Below are 23,853 nucleotides of genomic sequence, written 5' to 3' on the forward strand. Positions count from 1 at the left end.
GTCCCTGTTGTAAAAGGTGGAGAAAAAAATACGATACACAGGGTGTTAAAGATTCACAATTTTTCAGGGATTGATGCTAAACATCACAAAAGAAACACACTGGATTGGAACACACTGGAGCATTTAAAGACAGAGTACAAAGCACCCAGAGTTCTATAGTCAAAGCAAGAAGCTGAAGCATTGATCCGCTTCTTCTGACCAGACACACGCACTGTCCTTTGAATATCCTATTCCTTGGCCACCATGTTTAGCTCTCAGTACCAGGCACCGTGCCTGCCACATAGGAAGGGTTCACAGAAAGTGAATGAATGAATTCGGAGAAGAAATGCCATTTGAGGGAGGGTAGAAAGACAGGGACAAGGCCCTGAGAAGGGAAAGCAGCCCTCCATTCCACAGTTTGGCCAGACCTTCTCACCAGCTCAGAGTCAGGAATTCCAGCACAAACTTTGCTGCGGAGGCTGCCTGCGTAGCAACAAGATTCCTTTTACACGGGTATTTCTAATCGCAACGTTAAAATGACAGTGAGTTACCCTTCCTCATCACGGAAGCTCCCTTTTGCAGTAGAAAAAGAGACCCACATTTTACATTTTACAGAGACCCACAGCTCAACAGCACAGAGGAGAGACAAATGGGACGTCTATATCACAACCCTCCCGTCAGGCCCCAGGCATATATGCGGAAGAGGGAATGAAAGAGTGTAAGGGTCGGAGGTAGCAGATGGCTTGGAGGAAACGGCATTCTTCAGACGCAACAGGACAGGTTGTGGACAACAGACAAACACATACAAACTCAGAGACTATGGCAGCACACAGTACAAGAGAACTGTACATGTTCAAGCCAGAAAAAAAATCATCTCAGCACAGAGGAGGGGAAGTAGGTACGGAATCCCAACCCTGGCCGAGGAACTATTTGCAATTGATAGCTCTTTGGAGAAGGAAAGTCAGTTTTCCTTAATGAAGTGGCATCGAGTCTCTCAACCACACTCCAGGGCAGGCATCACAACACAGACCGAGCCCTGCAAGGTTCTTTGGTAATTTTTGTTGTTGATGTTTGTTTGTTTGTTTGTTTGTTTGTTTGTTTGTTTTTGAAGAAAAAAAGAAGTAACATGAACTTAGATGGATAGACAAGTGAGAGAGGATGTTGAAGAAGGGGAAAGATTACCATCTATATATTGTAGGAAATTCTCAACAAATTAAAACGTTGGGGGAGAGACTTGTGCCTATATGGACTTACTATTTTCCCAGCCAAATATATACATTTTTTTAAATCTTGCAGGAACCCCTATTTATAGTGAAGGATATTTAATAACACCCCCTTATGCAACCCTTGTCACATGTATATCTGACCAAATTAAAATCCTATCGAAATGATTATCCAAGCCTCGATATAGTCCCACTCAATCCAAAAGAGGGGAAGGAGTCTAGAGAGATGGCTCTGCAGTTAAGAGCACTTGCTGCTCTTCCCAAGGATTGGAGGCACAGCTCCTAACTGCCAAGGTTGTTCACAGCCACCTCTAACGCTAGCTCCAAGAGTGCCCTCTTCTGGCCTCTGTGCATACTGCAGGAATATGCACACGACTCCCACAGAACCTAAATGTTTACCTTGAACCAACACAAAAAACCCTAGGATAATTACAAGATAGCATCTAAGGCTATTGGGATCAGAACACGGAGAGAGAATGTATAAATTAGTCCGCCAGAGTAACATTTTAGCTGACAGCCCAATGCACACGCCATGTTTTTCTTTTAGAATCCAATGCTGTGTCGTGTGCCTTTTTGGTTCCAATTTTTTATTTAATTTTAATTTGCTTTTTGTTTTTAATACTGCCTTTGTTATCTTTAAATTTCTCTGTCTACCATCTTTATGCTTTAATAGTGATGTCTTGGACCAAGTTAAAAATAAATCGAGACTCTTGGAATATATTAGCTCTTGCTCTAACATCCAGATTAGCTACAGACTGTAGAAAGACAATGTTTCTGTTTGGCTAGTTGTGACGGGTAAATAATCACCAACCTAACCATCATGCTACAATGACTATCCCAAAGGAGGGATCATTTTATATATCTGTTTGCATAATAATTTATTACCCTGAGCTTTGGGGCTCTGTGTTTGGAGCAAACTACATGTGAGATTATTAAAAGAGAATGCCAATGTTTTGAGAGAAATAACAGAGCACACTCAAATTTGTACAAATATATATGCATGCTGATGAGTCAACATGAGTTTAAAACAATTCTGGCCCTTGTGGCTGGCTAATCTCCAAAATACATATTAACATTAATTGTATTAGACAAAGGTTGGCCATAACCAGCAATTTCCACGAACTGACTGGCCAAAGCTCATCAATGATCCATCATCACATGAGGAATATCCAGAACTCTAACGCAGAAAGACTACCAGCCTTTTGGTTCTTCCCTTTGGAGCAGTAAAACGATCCTCTATTATGCGCATACTTTAAAAGCTGAGTCAGCGATCCCTGACCACAGCAGGGCTCTGCAATAGGAAAATAACTGCTAACACGGAATCACGCACCCTGGACTTTCTTCATCTCCTCCTCCTACACCACATTGCACATGGGCATCATGGCGTTCCTCCCAGCAGCAGCTCCTTGAGCATAGGAGCCAGGCCTTGCTGGTCAGTGGTCACAATCCCTGTGCTCTACCTCAGCCCTCACTTAAAAGCAGAAGGGTTTAGACGGCAAATCCCACGAAAACACACTGGTTGAAAAAATCCTATGTCTCTTTCTGAAGGAAGAATTTAGGGTTCAGGTAGCAGTTAGTTCTCATTGCACAAGCATTTGGACAATTGACTTAAACACCCCTCAGTTACCTCATGTGGATGATGGGGCTGGGAGAAAAACCTCTATGAAGGGTTGTGGGGATCTAAACAGGAGAATTAACAAATTATTTTACCTGCAAAGTGCTTTATATCAGCACCAAACAAATGGAGCCTTAGTAACTGTGATGGTTTGGACAAGAGCGGCCTCTCCACAGAATCTCATATTTGAATGCTTGGTCATTAGGGAGTGACATTACTTGGGAGGGATTAGGAGGTGTGGCCTTGTTGGAGGAAGGGTGTCACTCAGTGTGGACTCAGGTTTCAAAAGCCCAGGCCAGGCCCAGTGTCTCTCTTATCTCCTGCTGCCTGCGGATTCAGATATAGAATTTTCAATTACTCTTTCAGCAGCCTGTGTGCTGCCATGATTCTCACCATGTCTAGTTAGACAGACCAAACCTCTGAAAATGTAAGTAAGCCCCAACTCAAAGCTTTCTTTTATAAGAGTTGCTGTGGTCATGGCATCTTGTAACAGAATGGAATACTGGCTAAGACAGTAACAAGAGTATTACAGTATTCTGCTCAAATATACCTTGGTAATAGGGATGTTCATCACACTCATCAATTAAGTGTGTATTTCTTAATGTTCACATATTTCAAAACAACACACATTTTTACCTTACAATGTTGGGTTGTTGGTTTGTTTTTTTTTTTAAGCAACATTCTAGGTTTCCTAATTTTTACCTTGAAATGCTAACATAGTGTATACTGATATAGTCCCCTCAAAGCAGGAAGTTCTTTGTACCTGAATCAAAAGAAAAAAAAAAAACCTAGAGAAATGATACTGTCAATATAGATTAAATCCAATAATTATGAACATTGCACATCAGACTCAGTGCAAGCCTGGTGATAGCTATTATTCACACGCATGTTTATGCTGATAGGGTCAAATTTCAAAAGGCTACAGTTAACCATTCAACAGATACCAGTAGGCAAAACAGTGTCATTGCTCTATTTGACAGACACGCAAACATCAGCACTGAAGTTAGTGTAATCTCTGTAAGTATCTTCCAGCACTTTCTGTCATTTTTGGCTTTCAACTGCGAAAAGCATCGTCTTTGATGGAAGCTTATGTAACAAAGAAGCTTGGCCCTCCGTTACCAATTAAAAATAGGCTCAAGCCCTTTGCGGGGGGAAAGTGGAGCAATGAGCTCTAATCAAACAGCCCAATCTTCTGGGCCTCTTTAGTTAGCCAAGAAAAAATAAAAACGGGTGAGAATGTGCATGGAGCTGATCATGAATATCAAGTAACTGGATAAAGTCTGGGAAGAGAGCAGTTCAAAACTATCACTTCCTTAAAGATGATTTGACAATCTGCGATGACATAAGCTCCACTCTTGCAGCATATTCCAACCTCACATCAGGTTTTCAGTGCCATATGTTTTAAAGGAGTCATGACGGCATCGATGCCCAGGATGACAGACTTTGAAAACAGTACGTCCCAACCAGAGTTCACTGTAGCAGTTGCTTTTGGGCATGTGGGGCTATTAAAGATAATAAAATATTCCCCCACGTGGGTCTGACCACAACCATCCAAATAAATCCTATTTTCCTGTTGACATTATGGAAATGTCTGTCTAGGTCAGCTGTGAATCATGGAGAATGGTTTGTTGAATTGAATGCTGTAGACAAAGAGACTCAGTGCAGTGGGCCCTAGCTTGAAGCTTCTAGCATTTTCCCAGCTTGTAGAGGCTCAAGCTTCAAACATCGAAATGCTCCCTGGACGGTACTCTATAACCTTCAACTATTTGACTTTAAGTCTTTTTTAGTCTGTGCACAAAATCACTTCCATATTTAGTACCATTGAAGGGTTAACATCCCTTCCTTTACTGTGATTTTTCATTTTAAAAGCAAACTGTATAAGAAAAGCAACGCATATTGACCGTATCTTTGAATTCTGCCTTCCCAAATCCACTCCCTCACAGTTTTCTTAAGTATTTTGGAGACTGGTAAATTAGGAAAAAGACAAAGAGAAAAGTAAAAAGATGATTCATTTGCTAGAAATCTACTTCTGTTTTAAAACCATAAATATTTCTAAATCATTAAAACTGTTGTCATGACTTCTACTAGGTGGCCTCGTCCAGCCTTTATATGAGGGCATATGTGTAGTTTTACTCTAACTTGCATGTCAGGATTGGTTGATATCCTCTTTTCTGAAGGGAAATGGAGGAGTAGATCTTAGGGAGTGGAAAGGAACTGAAAGAAGTTGGGGGAAGGGAATTACGGTCAGGATGTATATGACAGAAGAATGGATGGATAGATAGATAGATAGATAGATAGATAGATAGATAGATAGATAGATAGATGATAGATAGATAGATAGATAGATAGATAGATAGATAGATAGATAGATAGATAGATAGATGGAAACTGTTGCAAACACTTGTAATTTTATGTTGCCTCGGCATCCATTTAGAAGACAGCACTAGCACATTCAAGAAGTACAGATTAGTCCTTGACATTTTTCTGTCTCCTGCTCCCTGAGACTGATACAGATCCATCCCTACACAACTGGGCTATGCAATCTCACTGCTGTAGCCATAGATTCCTACCCACACTCTCTGAACTCATGAACTAGAGCTCCTCCCAGAGAAATTGCTCAGGTACTGCTTTGAACCTTAGCGAAGATCTGGGTGTCTAGGTATCTATCTCTTTGTCACCTCAGCTGCTAGGCTGAACATGATGGTTTCTCTTCTAATATTCCCAATTTGGCTTAATCCTCACTCCTCTTCTATCTGGGATTTATAATAAACTGTTTCCATGAATCACACAATTTGTTAGGCTTCCTCTTCTATCTAACGTGACCAACACACCCTCTCCACTGCAGGCCTCTCCTAGAGACTGGTCACCATGATTGAAATTTACTAGGTATGTATGAGTCAAGAGGCACAAGGGGACCAACCTATAATGAACAACATCACAGACTGGCCATTTGGGCATTAGATCATCCATCAAGAGAACAATGTCTTATGAAAAGCACACTATAAACAGACATTGCTACCTATTAGGACTCTCACCAGGTCAGGGCTAGATTTAAAATCATTCTTCTAACAGTGTAGAGAAATTTTAACCCAGCAACATGGCTTCTGTGGCAAGGAATCATATCCAAAGACCTTTTAGGTCTATGTGATCCAGCTGGAATGAAGACAGTCTCTAGATTACAGTAGGATCTGGCTGGGATACAAACACATCCTTAGTACCCACCTTTAATCCCTAACAGTGAAGGTAAGGTTGGTTTGTAGACAGAAGAAGCCATGTTTGAAAGTGATATCTAATTGAGGGGCAAAGTGATGAATCAAAGATTTGATATCTATCTATCTATCTATCTATCTATCTATCTATCTATCAAATAGAAGAATGAGTCAGAGATAGAATATACCTGGACAAGTGTATTCTATGTATTTCCACAAGGACAAGAAAGAGAAGCTACTTAAGGGCAGCACGAGAAGAGAGAGGAGTGGTGTATGTGTGTGGCAGTTTTACCAAAACAGTTTTACAGATACAGGTTACAGAGAGAATGAGCTAGGCACAGGTGAGGACAGAATGAGAAGGAGCTGAAAGATTAGAATGCATTTCCAATGTTAGTATGAGGCCAAGCAGAGCAATTCAGTCAGGAGCCCAGAGAAGCCAGATTAAATCAGTCAGCTTGGAAGACTAGACTATATAGCAGCTAGAAACTTCCAGGCCTACATCTAAGGATAGTTTGAACAAAGAAAGAAACGCTCTGCATATTTGCACAGCTTGGGGTCCAGCTCTCATCTCATCCCGTCATCTGAGGAAATAAAAGTGATGTCTATATACCAGAGACTCTAAATCCAAATTAGAGGAATATCACCCCTTAATAGTATACTAGACTTTAAAGATCTTCCTATGACCTTAAAGCCATCCTAGGAGAGGAAACGGTTATTTGGAGTTAGATCAGTTATGTATACATGGTGTTCTGTCCCAGAATGTGTTGGAAATCTTACTATAAATGCAATAAAGGGTCCTTCAGGGACCTCTGTATTCTAGATTTGCATGTGACAATAATCCATTCTGAAGAGGGTCCGGTCCCTATAAACAATACAAGAGTTTGTTACTAGAGTCAGTAGTTTTACATTTAGTTACACATTTCTCCTGTAGAAAATATAGCAGACTGAAAAGAGAAGGTCTTTTGGTCTATCAATTACTTATTGATAAAATTTTTTACTGACAGTCATAAGTTCCTTAAAAACACAAAGGGAGTTTTTTAGTAGTAATTTTAGCAAATTGTTTTGAAATAAAAAACCTTCTAAAATATGAGGTCAGCATAGTGAATGCTACCCAAATCATCTTTGATCACTTCCAAGACAAGCTGGGTGGGGCTAGTCTTTTTCATCAGAAGAGAATCGTGTTAATGAGGAGATATAAATCTTCATGGCAAGACAGCTGCTGTCCATAAAAATCAATCACCAAGAAACATCATGCAGTCACCCTCTCTGGCGAAGTTTCATAAGTGAAACACGGATACCGCACTGTCTAAAATGCTGAGCACTATGAGAAGTTAGACAAAGTCACTCGTACGATTCTAAATGAAAAGAAGCACTTCATTCAACTTCCTGTGGCTTTCCTGCATTCGGATTATGCTTTACTCCTCCCTTTCTTCGTGTGAAGTCAATTAAGAGTTGAACTACTACTCTGACTGCTATCTGGTGGCCATTCGTATTCTTTCCTTACTTAGGAAAAAAAATGGTATGCAAGTCAAAGAGCTTATGAAAGGGTCCAATACTTTTTCTAACATAGAATAATGGACCCTGTTCTTCCAGTAAAATTGAAGAAATGCTTGACAGTCTACAGCCATGTTTTCCCTCTGGTCCATGTAGCACACAACATCAGGTACACAAAGATATAACAAGTCCTCCAGGTGGATCAGGTGCAAGAAACCAAGCTGAATGTCAACACATCCCTCTACAAAACCTCTGTATTTCCCATTCCAACAATACGTGTGATATAGCCTAACCTTTCTATAACTGAACTGAACCCAGATATCTAGCGTAGAATGGAAATCTCATGACTACACTCTTTCTTTTCCAAAATAATTAATAAAAAATAATTAACAAGACCATGAGTGGCCACATTGGAATGAAAACTAAACTTACATTTCTGACTTATGTTCTACAATATTATATTCTGGCATATCATAGACATTTAGTTAAAATTTCATCTATTTGCCTGAATAATAATCCTGTTGAATGCTCTTGGGATGCAACAGCTAACGAGCACCATAAAATGAAAATTATAAACAAGATACAGAAGAATTTGAAGATGAAATAGGAAGATATTTATTTGTACTGTTCTGTCCACATGGACCTCATTGAAGAGTTATAATAAACTGAGTTTATTAGAACTAATATTGAACCAGAAGTTAAAAAATCACCCTGATGGTCAGAAACATTTACTTCATCTGACAAAAGTATTCCTCAAACTGACAGCATGCTTGGGGGTGGAGTGGGGTGGCATGAAGATTCTAAAGAATGAGTCCTAAAAAAGACATTACAAAGTGCCTAAAATTCTAGTTGTTTGCACAGACAATCTTTGCTCACCAATCTGGAGAGGGTAGAAGATAGTTGTAATGGCTATTCCTGGTTGTCAACTTGATTATAATCTGGAATAAACTACAATCCAGGATTGGAAGGCTCACCTGTGATCCAGATCTTAAGGCTGGGAGATACAAGTTTCTGACCTGGATCTTGGCATGGAGATCTTGAGGCATAGTGGCTATGAATCCCAGGAGACTAAGGCAAGATCTCTGAGTTCAAGGTCATCTGGGACAAATTCCCAGATACCGGCATAATGGCACACACCTTTAATCTGAAATGCACCTTCTGCTGGAGGCCTACATAGGGTCATTGGAAGAAGGAAGATTCGCTCTTCTTCGCCTGCTTACCCTGTGGGACTGAACAGCTATGAGAGCCTTGGACTTGCCACTCACAGCTGACCACTGTTGGGGAGTTGGACTACAGACTGTAAGACATCATAACAAATTCCCTTACTATATAGAGACTACCCATACGCTCTGTGACTCTAGAGAACCCTGACTAATACAATAGTCAAGCCCCAAATGATCTCGAGAGAAAGCTGAGACTATCAAAACCCATCACTGACTTTTTTTTTAACATGCATTGGTGTTTTGCCTGCATTCATGTCTCTGTGAGGATGTTGGACTTTGGAGTTACAGACAATCACAAACTGCCATCTGGGTGCTGGGAATTGAACCCAGGTCCTCTGGAAGAGCGAGCAGGCGGGGCTCTTAAACACTGAGCCATCTCTATCCCCTCAATGACACTCTTCATCTGGGGGACTGCTGACAATCCTATACAAAGGGTTCAAATCTTCATGAGTGAGTGCATGTTCTTGCTTCGCTTCTCCTCTCTGCCACCAAAGGTTTACTGATTTGCACAACTGCATAAGCAACCTCGATCTCACCCTCCTCCCACCATGCTTTTCGAGCCGGCAAGTCAGCCAAGGGCAAGGTAGCAGAACCACTAGCTAACTCATGGTGTTACTCCTCTTCCTCTTTTCAGTTAGCATCTGAATTTGCCACAGGCATCCCCCTTCTCAGAGGAGAAGGGGAGAGGGGATGGGAGAGGTACTGGGAGGAGGTGAGGCTTCAATCTGGATGTAAAGTGAATAAATAAATAAATTTATGGGAAAAGGGAAAGAAGAAATGTCCCCCAATTCAGAATTAAATCCTAAAATCCTAGTGCCTCACCTCTCAAGTGAATGTAAGCCCTGTACCCTGTACCGTTTGAATGAGAATAGTTCCCATAGGCTCATATGTTTGAAAGCTCAGGCTGCCAGTAGTGGAACTATTTGGGAAGAATTAGGAGGTGCAGCCTTGCTGGAGTAGGTGTGGTCTTCTTGGGGAAGGTGTATCACTGGGGGTGGGCTTTGATGTTTTCAAAAGCCCATACCAAGCTCAATCTCTCTCTCTCTCTCTCTCTCTCTCTCTCTCTCTCTCTCTCTCTCTCTCTCTCTCTCTCTCTGTGTGTGTGTGTGTGTGTCTCTCTCTGTCAATGTCTCTCTCTGCCTCTGTCAATGTCTCTCTCTGTCTCTGTCTCTCTCTCCCTCTGTCTCTCTCTCTGCCTCTGTCTCTCTCTCTGCCTCTTCTCTCTCTGTGTCTCTGTCTCTCTCTGCCTCTGTCAATGTCTCTCTCTGTCTCTCTTCTCTCTGTCTTTCTCTGTCTTTCTCTGTCTCTCTCTGTCTCTCTGTCTCTGTCTCTGTCTCTGTCTCTCTCTCTCTCTCTCTCTCTCTCTCTCTCTCTCTCTGTCTTCCCCCTCTCCTTACCTTCCCCTCCCTCCTCCTTCCTTCTTCCTTCCCCTCTCCCTCCCTTCCTCTCTTTCTCTGAGCCTGCTGCCTATCAGATCAGGATAGGCAGGTGCTTGGATCAGGATGCAAGGTGCCCAGCTACTGCTCCACTACCACGTCTGTCTGCTTCCTGCAATTTTGATCATGGGCTCTGAAGCTACAAGCAGCTCCCCAAATTAAACACTTACTTTTATAAGAGTTGGCTTGCTCACAGTGTTTCTTCAGTAGAACAGTCACTAAGGTAAGCACTAAGAGTTTGGATATTTTACTCACTGATCTATCCCCAGGACCTAGAATAGTGCCTGGAACAGAGTATTACACAATTATTTGTTCAGTGATTGGTCATCAATATGAATAGTCATATCCTTAAGAAAAGAGTGCTATAAAACTATCATTAGACTGCCAGATAATGTTGATCACTATTCTAATTCTCTACTAGACCTGGCCCACTTTGCATTCCCTTTATAACGTCACAAATCTGCATGTGGTAGCTGTTTCCATGCCCTAAACATGACTCATAGAAACCTGAACTCTCCCTATTTGAATCTAGAGATTCAAAATAGTTCATCTTGTGTTTGGATCTTTTTTTTTCTTTTTTTTTTTCCGGAGCTGGGGACCAAACCCAGGGCCTTGCGCTTGGTAGGCAAGCGCTCTACCACTGAGCTAAATCCCCAGCCCCAAAATAGTTCATCTTAAAGTATGCTGAGGAACTGATTACTTAGGGGAAAAAAATACACTTAAACCATAGCCACACAACATAAGAAGACTGTAAAACATTATTAAGCTACAAATATCATAGACAAGTTGATGTATTAAATGAAGTAGTTTATACACACACCCACACCCACACACACATACACACACAACTTTTTTTAAGCCTACAAACAGTTTATGTTATTTGTACAGATAATTGAAAATGTTCCTCTCCTGGCTCTACTCACCTTACAGTGACACATTAAATGGAATTCACTCTTTTATATATAGTTTTTTTTTTCCTTTGTAACCATGAGACTGGGGAACTAGACTTTTATAGCTTTGTATTATCAGTAACCAGCAAATAAAAAGCTATTGACAAGCTGTTAATAGATACAGCTGAATAGTAACCTAAATGTAAAAAAGAAAATGAGAAAAGAAAAGAAACACTGAGAAGAGGGCTTAGCACTTAAGAGCAGTCACTGCTCCTCCAGAGGACCAGGTTCGATTTTCAACCATCTATAATTCCACTCCAAGAATAACTGCCGCACTCTTCTGACCTTCACAGGCACCAGACATGTATCTAGTGGTTAAATATACACATGCAGGCAAATACCTATACAAATAAAATTAAATTAAATCAAATTTAAAAGTAACACATAATATCAATTAGTAAATCAAAGAAGTCAGAAAGTGTTTCCACAAAATCAAAAGGACTTCTGCAATAATGCAAGTGATAACCCTTTAGAGAAAGAAAATCAAGTAGTTATTAATTACAAATAAGGAAAATAATACAACTTTCTAACATTTACTGCTTAGAGATGGTATTCCTGACTTATATTGAAAAGACCGACCAATAGCCAACCCAAAGTTTGGGAAGGAAAGAGGAAAGAAATATCTGTGCTATTATATGCTAAGGTTTTTATCTTTAAAACGTTCAAAAACCAGCATAAGTTTTGTGAGCTGACTGACTAAACAACTAACAATCAAACAATATCTTAAGCACTAAATTTTCATGACATTGGTGACCCAAAATGAGTTCTTGTCATGAAATGCTGCGTGCTTCGCTATAACCTCAAGCCTTTGAGAGCATGTTATGACTGTGGCCAAAGCGAAGGAAAACAGTAGTGTCTCTAAGTCAATCATGGGCCATGAAAGCCAGACAGACTGTATGACAGATGCGATTTCTCTTGGCACCACTCGGGCGTGACTAATTGATGACAATCGTATGTCCACATTGGCACGTTTCCACGGGGGAAGTGTGTGAATATGTCACTACATCTGGATGCGAGGCATGCTGGGTCCTGAGGCACGAAGACCTCCTAACCAGGGGCCCAGCAGCTGCACTCAATGAACACCGTGGGAGCGCCACAGAGTGATGAAAGGGGAAATTGCCACGAACTGTAAATACAGACTTATTTCATTAAAATACGAGGTAACCGCGCAGCTACCTCTTGTTCAGACATGTGACTCTATATAAAAAAAAAAAAAACTATAACGTGTGTGTGTGTGTGTGTCTGTCTGTCTGTCTGTCTGTCTGTCTGTATTTGGTCAATAAAAATCTTCATTTCCCCTATAAAAAGATGATGACGCACACATAAAGCAAAATCAGAGTTTACCTGACTTCCTTAGTAAAGAAAATCCACACAGAAACTAAAGTGGTAAAGTCAGACAGACAGCTGTCATCGTGTTTAAAAGAACAGTTCCTTTCCATTTCATTCAACTGAAAAATCCAAAACGCCAGGTCACAGAGCCTATGCTGGCTGAAAATCCAACTGCATAATAGTGAAAAGCATGATATAGATTATATATATCACATGTAAGTCCATCTTGAAAGTGAAAGGCAGATAAACATAAGCCAATATCTATAACTCACAACTAGTGAGATCAGACTAAGTAATAATTTTATTCTGACTCTACATTATGAGTTATAAACAAATTTGATGGTTATTTTTAACAAGGATTTTCAACAATTATGCAAAACCATGGGGTGCTTTTACAAATATAAAAAGTTTCTATGATGTTCATAAAAACACTTCAACAATCTATAACTTATAGCTGGATAATCCCCTTACGGATGTATAATTAAATGTCTTATGAACCTTAATTACTCCTCCTATGCAGAAATACATACATGATGCTTTTTCCACTTGTGTTTGTGTGTGTGTCTCTGTGTCTGTCTATATGTGTGTGTGTCTATCTGTGTCTCTGTTTCTCTGTGTGTGTCTGTGTGTGCATGCATGTGTGTCTGTGTGCATGTGTCTATGTGCATAGGTCTCTATGTATGTGTGACTTTCTGTGTGTGTCTGTGGGTGGGCGGGTGTATCTCTGTGGGTTTCTGTTTGCACATAGGCCTAAAGTCAAGAAACTTCCCACCTTCCTGTAATGGGGCTTGCCAATTAGGCTGTGCTCACTAGCCAGTGAGATCTCAGGATCCATTAGTCTCTATTTCCTCAGCAGTAGGCTTACAAGAACATACCACCATGCCTGCCTTTTTACATCGGTGCGGAAAATCCACCTCAGACCCACACTTGTGCAGCAAGCACTCTGCCTACTGGGCTACCTCCTTGGCCCTTAGATAATGAGTCTCCATTCCGCACCCACTCTTCTAATGCGGAACTGATTTTCTAAGCTGTCCTGTTAACCTCTGCTGAACAGTGAGTAACAAGAGAGGTATGCCACATCCAGGCCTCTTTTACTGAGGATAACCAAAACATAAAGGCCATCTTCCATGCTCTGTTTTATTACAATTGCCACTCGGCCCCTAAACACTCACAGGGTGATGGGAGGCGTTACTAATATCTTGGACTTTTCCACATGTGGATTGAATAAAGAAAGTCATTTCCTTTTTAGGAAAACCATACAAGGCTCTTTAACACATCCTTTTCACTTGTAGGCTTGCAAGTGCTTTGAAATGGAAGACTATGGCCAAGAAAGGAAGAGCAACCAGATAACTGATAGGAAAGAAGAATAAATTAAAAAAAGAGTCATTTTCTAATACTTGGATGAAAAACTAAAGTCAATGACTTTTCTTATCTCCAATTTATTTAATATCACCACCCAATAAGAAAATCCTCCACATCGAAACAATGTCGCTACCTTCTTCCATAAAATGGCATCTTGACACTTTGTGTACTGAAAAGCACACACCATAGATTTTGGGCAGGGATGGAGCAATGATAAAGGGGGTAAGAAGTAAAATTCAGCTGACCCTAGACTGGGTAAGTAATTTCTGATCTCATCACCTATGCCTCTTAGAATCATAAATGGATAGGACATTCAAAACCAAGATTGATTCTACATCCAGTTTGGCACAGACACTCTGACAAGTTCTAGGTCTGGTTGGGTTTAGGTCCACTTTCTTGTCTGCCCCCAAGACAAAAGCATACGGTTGATATTCAAAAGGAACTATTAGTAACAGACATTAACAATCTGGTGCACATACATTAACATCCAAATGAACCAACTCCATTCAATGAAGTATCTTGAGCCTCTTATTTATGCTACCAAGTCAACACTACTGCTAATGAACCCGGAAAATGGACAGCAACGTTCCTAGGAGAGAAGACCTCGCAAGCTCATTGTCTTTCCTAGATGCCAAGAAACAATGTCCCTTAGCGGGGACTCAGAGAGAAAGCTCAGCACCGCAAAGGCCATTGAGCTCTTCCTCTGAGAGCCCTGTGTTTGTGCTCCTTGGGACCCATGGGGAATGATCTAGGTGTGCACGGTCCTCCACCCCTCAACTTAACCCCCTCCCAAGAACATTCAGCATTCAAAAGGCAAGCAGCAGCAAGAGCAGCGCTGAGAGTTTGGAGGCTTCATGACAGCTTGGTCTCTTCCCCTCGGGTCACTTGTCTTACCTGTCACTTTTTAAAGACCCCACTGCTCCCTTCTCATCGCAACCACACGTTTACACACAGTGCACTGACCTGACTTTCTTGCCTTGTTCGGTAAGCATCTTCACCAAATCGGCAATGGGGTACTGAGCTTTAGCTGCACAGAGCCCATATCCTGTGAGGGAACATAAAGGACACAAAAGAATGTGGTTTTATCTGGGACATCTTACTGATTATAACTTCCCTCTGGATCCAACCATGTTTCTATGACAGCATAGGCAGTTAATCAGACTACATGATTTATAGTCTGAATACTTTGAAACTCAAAGCCTAATGACGCCTCCTTAAACTCTCAATAAGTCTCAGGCTGCAGAATGTCCCGGCTACGCTCCATGTGCCCACACTGGTCCATGCCCACGCCCATGGGCTTTTCAGATGTGGATATGTCTTGGATGCCACTGTAGTCCTGTGTGGATCGCTCCTGGCTTTGTTCTATTCTTCCTCTGGTACCCTGAATGGTTTTTCTCCTTTGTCACTAGCCACATCTTCCCCTGAGGCTCTCCATTTGTCCACTGCCTCTCCTTAAATCTTAGCTCACTCCAGGGTGGGAACAGCTGTGCTGAGTCCTCCTGGTTTGACCTACAGCTGATCTCCAGTATAGCATGATCACTGTTCAAACCTAATGTCTTCAAAGAAAAAGAACTGGAAACCCTTCTCCCCCAACTCTTCTGCCATATTTAAATAAATAAAAAATGGTCCTCTCCACTTAAGGTTTGTACAGGTTATGACCTAGAATGTCCGTCCACTCCCTTCTCCCTTAACTCTAAGACAGTGTCCATAGAACCTGTATGCTGACTCACAACCATTAATACTCTTCTGGTTCTTCTTGTCAAATGCCAACTTTTGCTCTAGCTAGCATTTCTGCCTTCTCCTACCCACAACACCATCCATCCTCGAAGGCTCAAAACGATTCCTAACTTCCCTTCAACCCTTCTTAGGCTCCACTTTAGGAAAAAGAAAATGTGTCTATACAGTTCAGTTTGGGACTATCAGAATACATGTGGCAGTATTTATCTCTCTGACTCCTAAACTGGGATAGGCAGTTCATGAAGGAAAGATATCACATCCCGTCAATCCTCATACTTTGCACACAGGCATAGCCTCTCAATAAGCCACACCCTTGCCTTTTGGCTAGGACAATTCATTCTGCAGGTATGTCCCAGACATTACAGTGTGTTTCCTCACACTGACTGGCACCAGTAGTCTCAGCTCCGTAACAACCAAAATCCACTGTTCAAATGTCTTAAAGAGTAACACTGCCTATATTGAGGTGCGTATTAAAATATCAAATTTGCCTAACATTTGTTATTTTTATTTGGACTACATTCTCAGCCAGTAAATTGTCCACATGTCAAGTCAGTAGTCTTTCTTCATGGAAAACTCCCAGAATGGCAAAACAGAGTTAAAATCTTAATCTGACATTCTGTGACAAACATGAAAAATCGAACTCAGTCACACACATTAGGAACTGTGGCCAAGAGGTATTAAATGACTTGGTCTGTACTATTCTGGCTGTTAGAGACAAAGTTAAGGACAATCAGGATATATTGGGACTCCCGTGACAAGTTTTTTACAGTCCGCTACTTTAATCAGCCAAAACTATAATTACAAGATGAGCTTTCTCTCCTCAGTCATACTATCTAACATGATCAGAAACCATGCATTAAGCCTGCATAATTCCTAACAACCATCTAGACCTCTGTCCTTACACTCACAGGTGACTGTAGTCCTCACCCCTTGTCACAGAAACTTCACTCTGCAACCTATGGAAACCACTTCAGAAAACCTCAGAGATTCTTGATGAGCTAAATATTTATAAAAAGAGAACAACACTTACTGAGCCTATTGAATGAGTCAGACACTTCCATATGCTACCCTTAATTTAATTTTACATACCTTAAAATTAGCAATAAACGAGACTCAACAGTAGCTTAGCATGTATACAGAAGCTCAAAATGATGTCTGGAATCTACATCAATTGATAGAATATTTATGTTATTCTGAAATATTGATCTGAGAGTACCTAGTATTCTCACTGACTCCATGGCCACTGTCTCCACTGTGTTTTCAAAAATAAGGAGGTCCCTAGGGCTAGACAGGCCCTAGCCCTAGAGGAAAACCTACTAATATTAGCTGCTAATGGGACATAGTATTAAACTGACTTCTAAAGACTTATTTTTATTCCCATAGATCTCGTATCTCTCAGCCTTCATCTATGAAGCTTCTACTTGCACCGTCATTAACAGAGAGACTCACGACTGCCTGAGTTGCAGAGAATAAGAGGCTACAGGACACCCCATTAGGTGGAACATATTTACTGCAGTCACTCCTCCCAAGGCCCAGGGATCATTGCAGAAGAAGCAGAAGGAACCAGTAGGAATCAGAAGTAGTAGACGACTACAAGAAAACTTTATCTCTGGCACAGCAGGGCTGCTACTCATACAAATTCACAGTGGTTGTCACAGCATACACAAAGCCTATGCAAGTCCAAGTCAGACCAAAGTCCAATGTGGAGATGGGAGGTGGGTACAAAATCCTTCTCCTAGCCATGCAGTTATTGGCAACAGTTAGCTGCTGGAGAAGGGCCCCTGCCAAGCCAACCGTGCTCCAGTGGAAGACCACAGGTCCACCAATACTTGGGTGGCACAAATGGTCTTGATGAGTTAAGAAGAAAAGAGAAAGGTAGGTGAAGAGAGAAGAGATGGCTCGTGAAAGGATTGGTGATGAATCTGATCCAAACCTGTATGAAATTCTCAAAGAACTAACAAAACCTTTAATGAGGAGGTTACAATGTATCTTTTTCCTATCGATATAATCAATGATAGGTTGTTAGGTTTTTCTAGATCTTGCTTTTATTAATTAATTAATCAATTTATTTATTTATTTATTCATTTTTACCTGGAGTAATAACAATGCTGTTAGCTTCCCGGATCATCTCGACTGCATTGTCCAGGTTGATTTCTGTATGTGTGCCGGAAATTTCCATGGGTTTTCCACCAGCTGTTGAAGTCGTACCATAGCCTCCGAGAATTACATTTGCCAGGGAACGGTTCATTGCCTAAAGAGCAAAATCAGCCCTATGAGAGTCCAATCCGTGGAATTCTTGGGGAATAGCATAAATGTTTTGTACATGAAATTCAACATCACTGTAAAGGAATGTGTCTTAACAATTAAAGAATTTTAGCCGGGGGTGGCTCCTAAAGTCACTTCAAAACTTAATAATAAAGATACCTACCTAAGAGCCCTATCAATTTTCCAACCGGGTCAATTACACACTAATTATGTTTTCAACAAAACAAAAACAAATGTTTTAATGCAAATAACATATAAAATACAGAAGTTAATTAAATTTTGGATGTACTATTATCGTCTAGATACTGAATAACCAACTTCTCACTCCATATTTACATGTACTTCAGCAGAGTGAAAGAGAATGAGAGAGTTGCAAGGAGAAAAATTTTCACGAAAAGGCCTCATGTATCTCTCCAGTAGGTTCTGCTACTGTGTTCAAGCTGTCAAAAGACAGCCAGAAGGAGTCCAGATGATAATTACACATTTCGTTTAGAACTCCTCAGCTTTCTGCATTCAAGAAAGGAAAAATACGGACGTGGACACTCGCACTTTCCAAATCTATTACAGCTCCATAAAATTTTATATCTGATTGTCACAGAAGCAGACGGACTCATCAGTAGCATTCTAAAGTCTCTCGCCTGCAAGGACGTGGGTAAGCAAGGCAATCCACTCTTTCAGTCTGTGCCCACCCTTTACCCTAGGAAGATAAACCCAGGAGAGAATTCAGAGAAAGCCATCTCTCCCTCCTAGTGTGCTCATCTGTGATCACCCATGGATGAACCTGCACAATGCCCCTAGACTATAAAACAGGCAGGAAGTGTTCTAGTTTTGTCAAGATAGCTGGCAGGGATGTGGTAAAAAACAAAAAAAAACAAAACTAGATGTTTTGAGGAACAAAACACATTTTAAGAATTCAAACTCCTTACTGTTTTAGTTAGGATTTCTATTGCCGTGATAAAACACGATGACCAAAAGCAATTTGGGGAGGAAAGGGTTTATTTTGCTTACACTTCCACACTAGTCCATCACTGAGAGGATCCAAGGTAGGAACTGAGGCAGAAGCCATGGAGGAGAGCTGTTGGTTGGCTTGTTCCTCATAGCTTGTTCGGTCTACTTCCTTGGAACACCCAGGACCACCGGCCCAGGGGTAGCACCACCTACAGTGAGCTGGCCCCTCCCACATCAATCATCAATCAAGAAAAATGCACCACAGGCTTGCCCAACAGACCAGTCTGGTGGGGGCATTTTCTCAATTGAGGTTTCCTCTTTCAAAATGAGTCTTGCTTGTATCAAGTTGACATAAAGCCAGCCAACACACATGCTATTCATGAATCAGAGCGTTTTATATGATGAGTAATTTATGGGGAGAAACAAAACTCAAAAAAAAATCTTCAAGACTTATTTTTTATGATTGTAATCCACTCTATTACTTAAAAGCTTACAATTATCAATCTATTGCTTTTTCAAAAACAAATACTCTATTTTAAAAGTTTTATTTAAAAAAGAAGCATCCAGAAATCTCCGATAATAGCCCATCAGGAAAAAGCAGAATGGTCCATACAACAGTAATGAGGCCAGTGACAACCTTGCAGAGAGAGTTACACAGCTGGGGAGGTCTAGTAATAAGAAAGAGGGAGAAGGAATGTGGAAAATAGCCACACTTTAATAAATAACATAAATTTCAAAGATGATGGATAAGAGGATAAGAAAAATTTTGATGTTTTGAATTAACATCCTAATCCCAGCCGGGCAGAAAGTTTATAAACTTCTGAATAAAAAACCTGAAGCAGTCCTAACTAGGACTCCTCAGACATTCAACTTTTGATGTCTAGGAATCTTTTCCAGTTTTGTTTACAAGATTCTGAGATTTAACTCTCAAATATAAATGTGTTCTACTAAACTCTTGTCATTAAAAACTAATCTGAAAAGCCTGTTTTGGGAGGGCTGAAGAGATGGCTCTGTGGTTGAGAGTGGTTGCTGAGCAAGCATGAGGACAGGAGTTTAGATCACAGTTGCCACCACCCCACCCCCAAGAACTAGGCATGGCCCCACACACTGCAACCAGACTCGGCATGAGACCCTACCTCAAAGGATCAAGTCAGAGAATGAGAAAGTTAGACTCTCAGTGCCATTTCTGCCCTCCATACATATGTGCATACGTCATGCATGCATGTGCCTCATTTATACATGCACAAAACAATGTAGATGTGAAGGTTGCCATTACAGAGAACTTTTCTCCAACGGACGAAGAGTCCACTTCACTTTACAGCAGAACCAACAGGGCAGGGACGCAGAGATCATGTGTGAGGACAGAAGCATTATTGTTCTAACTTGGCTTAAGAAAAAGCATCGTTTCTCCTATAAAACTGGATAGGGGAGGAGGGAAGGACTTCTGAGGACATTTAATTAAAGTGCACTCACTTGGGATGGAACTTGGGGAGAAAAAATTATGGTTTAACAATCAAAATCTGCTTGTTAAACACATAAGCAAAATTATATCACCATTATACTAATTCCAAGTGGTCTCTTAAAAATTACATTACTTTTCATCTCTTAATTTACTGTTGCAACATTGTGTTTGCAACAAATGTTTAGGGTTTATGACTCTGTGTCTCTTCCCACCCCCCACCATTCTATTTCCTTCCTTGTGTAATTCATGAGACTATCCTGTGGCCACTTATCCACACATTGAGGGGTTCCCAGATTCCAAGACAAAAAAAAAAAAAAGGTTGCCACACTGTCCAAAACTGTTCCTTTTGAGCTAATACGGCCTATAATGAAAGTTATGTTCAACATTAAAGAGATCATTAACTCCCATAATTCTAGCTACTCGAAAAGAAATCAGTCGGGAGACAAAGAAGGGTCATAAAAACACCCGTAACTGAAGCAATAGCATATATACCATTTAGTGCTGTCTCTTGTCTCGATGCTCTGTAGATGCTGATCAATCAATCACAGAGAAATAAAATAAAATTCTACTTGGCCTGGCTTTTGACTTACTTCATCATGCTCTAACTCCACTTGAAAAGAAAGATGAGCAGTCTTTCCTTGTCTGAAAAAATGCTTTCCCAGTTTGGAAGAGCTCCACCTGCCAGGTACTAGACTGAGAAGAGACACACAGAGGCACATGGAGCTTGACTACTATAGCTTGGCAAGAAGCAAATCAGGAAACATGTCAGCATTTTTTCAGTTTTTATTATATGGCTTGTTGAGTAACCCCAGCACTGGGCTCAGAGCATGCCCAAGAGAATTCATTGTAGAGCAACACTTTGATTTTGGACATTGTTGGTTAGTCACTCGGGGACTATTCCATCTCCTCCCACATAATAAAACCACCCTGCTTGGGTTTGGACTTACATACTGCGCTTCAATAAACACTTAAGAAAGTCAATATACTAGAACCATATGGACTCTATTGGCATCTGCCCCTGTAACCTGTACATAGAGGACTCCAAACTAATAAATAAATAAATAAATAAATAAATAAATAAATAAATAAATAAATAAATAAATAAATAGCTGTCTCCTGAGAGGCTCTGCCAGAGCCTGGCAAATACAGAGGCAGGTGCTCGCTGATAACCACTGAACTGAGAACGGGGTCCCCAAGTTAGAGAAAGGACTGAAGAAGCTGAAGGGGTTTGCAACCCCACAGGAAGAACAATAATATCAACCAACCAGACCCTCCCAGAGTTCCCAGGGACTAAACTACCATCCAAAGAGTACACATGGAAGAACCCATGGCTCCAGCTGCATATGTAGCAGAGGATGGCCTTATCAGGCATCAATGAGAGGAGAGGCCCTTGGCCCTGTGAAGGTTCAATGACCTCGTGTAGGGGAATGCCAGGGCAGGGAGATGGGAGGAAGTTGGTGGGTGGGTAGGGATTCCAGAGGAGAAATTGGGAAAGGGGATAACATTTGAAATGTAAGTAAAGAAAATATCGGGGTTGGGGATTTAGCTCAGTGGTAGAGCATTTGCCTAGCAAGTGCAAGGCCCTGGGTTCAGTCCCCAGCTCCGAAAAAAAGGGGAAAAAAAAGAAAGAAAAGAAAATATCCAATAAAAAAAAAAGTCCTTTGCTGTCATTTAATGAACACTCAAGGTTCATTTACCAAACACTGTGTTCATTTGACTATGTATGCCTCCTGGATCAGGTTTCACAGACACGAAGGTGTGCATCTTAAAACACATCCTATACAAAATGAAGCTATTTCCCACCTCCAAAACTACTGTGGTGATTCAACAACCTCCTGTTTGTAAATGACTTGGCACAAAAGCTGGAGTATTAAAATAACCTTGAGCAGCCAGTATTTCATCGTTTTTTTTGTTTTTGGTTTTGGTTTTGGTTTTGGTTTTGGTTTTTTTTTTTTTTTTTTTTTTGGTTGTTTTTTTTTTAATTCTAAACTACCTTGAGCTCTTAAGCACAACTCTTTTAAAAGTTTCTTATAATAAACCAGTACATGCTACAGATCAGTGATGTGGGTGTAGTGGATAGGGGTGTCAACTATATGAGAAATTTAGGATGAATCTACTTTAAATGCCTAAAACTATGGCTGGCTTGCTTTTGATTGGTCACTCTCTGTTTTGCCATTGCAGGGGGAAGTGCGGGGAACGATGGAAGGTACACACTGACAATAAGACTTGAGCCTGCAGGATTCTCAGAGATCAATTCATCAGGATCAAGAGCCAACAAGCACTCACATCTCAGACTGGTTCCTTGTACTGATAAAAACCTAACAAAGGAACACCACAACCATTTGTTCAAAACGTCTCATTCTGTGGGTTTAGAACTATTGCAGTGTAGCTATATGCATAAGTGTTTAAAAATATACTAGTTAGAAAAATCAAACATTACAATAGCTTAATACATTTCAAAGAGGATGAATACAAACTCAGCAGTCCAAAATTAGAATACTAAATGTTAACAGTTAAATGATGAATGGGAATCGTGTCCTTTGTTTTCCTTTGTCCTTTTCTAGCCCTCCAAATACCCTACATCTTGTACTTTCATAACTAAACTTTCTTTCTGAAATAGGATCTTCATAGGTATGAGCTGGCCTTGAAGTCTCTACGAAATCCCGGCTGCACGTAAAACTCATGATTTCTCCTTCAGCTTCCCAAGTGCTGAAGTTACAGTTGTGTGCTGCTGTCCTCGACTTACAGTAGCTTTGTTTGTTTGTTTGTTCTTGTTTTTACTATATAAGCTTGGCTTGCTTAATACACACTACATAGACCAGATTGGCCTCAAACTCAGAGGTCTGCCTGCCTCTATCTCTGCTTTCCAAGTGCTGAGATCAAAGTCAGGAACTACCACATCCGGCCTTGGAGTAGTCTTTTTAATTAAGGCTTTCACTGCCCTTAAACCCAGATGAATTAAAAAAAAAATACTATTACAGAGTATTAATCTAATCTAATCTATTTATGGTCCCTGACAACCAACGCGATATTTAGTATAAGAACTCAAATAAATAAAAAACTAAAGCATTAATGGGAATGGTGTTTTTAAGGCAGTAGAATTAGAAAAGAAACAATGACTGGGAAGATATCCTAACATGTGGATGGGCAGAACAAAGAGAGAAAGATGACATCATTCTACAAGAGTACACAGAAGAGAGTATGTCTAACATACTCTTTTACTGGGCAATTTGTTCTCATTACTGTTACTGAGAAGTCACTGGAGGAGTTACTGTTACAGAGAAGTCACTGGAGGAGTTACTACTGTAAGAGTACCTGTGGCTACAACAATATGGAAACTGAATAGGAAAGAAAAGGCAAGACGTAAAAGACACAGATCAGAACCTTGGAACATGAGCTATGGAGGGTAAATATGGGAAAGGTGCTTATGATGCTGTCCCAAGAACAACATACAAATCCTTCTCCATGTCCCCCTATATTGATATGCTATTAGCATTGATAGAATTTGCCAGGCAAATTACAGGTGGTGCATGCCTGTAATTCCAGCATATGGGGGCTTGAGGCAGGTGGATCATAGTTTAAGGCCAGCCTGGGCTAGATAGTAAGATTCTGTCTAAAATG

The 23,853-nt window shown here is 40.7% G+C and overlaps 1 protein-coding gene across 8 annotated transcripts in view; it reads right to left on the reverse strand.

Annotated features, from left to right (window-relative positions):
- Nnt (nicotinamide nucleotide transhydrogenase) overlaps positions 1 to 23,853 on the reverse strand; it is a 93,992-nt gene that overhangs the window by 4,822 nt on the left and 65,317 nt on the right. For all 8 annotated transcript variants that reach the window (XM_087622398.1, XM_087622401.1, XM_087622422.1 and 5 more), the window contains 2 exon segments: positions 17,649 to 17,808; positions 14,784 to 14,865 (listed from right to left, as the gene is read on the reverse strand). In XM_087622398.1, the coding sequence (XP_087478524.1) occupies positions 14,784 to 14,865; positions 17,649 to 17,808 (242 nt within the window).

The sequence above is a fragment of the Rattus norvegicus genome, chromosome 2, assembly GCF_021556685.1.
Source record: "Rattus norvegicus strain SHRSP/BbbUtx chromosome 2, alternate assembly SHRSP_T2T, whole genome shotgun sequence".
Classification (NCBI taxonomy): domain Eukaryota; kingdom Metazoa; phylum Chordata; class Mammalia; order Rodentia; family Muridae; genus Rattus; species Rattus norvegicus.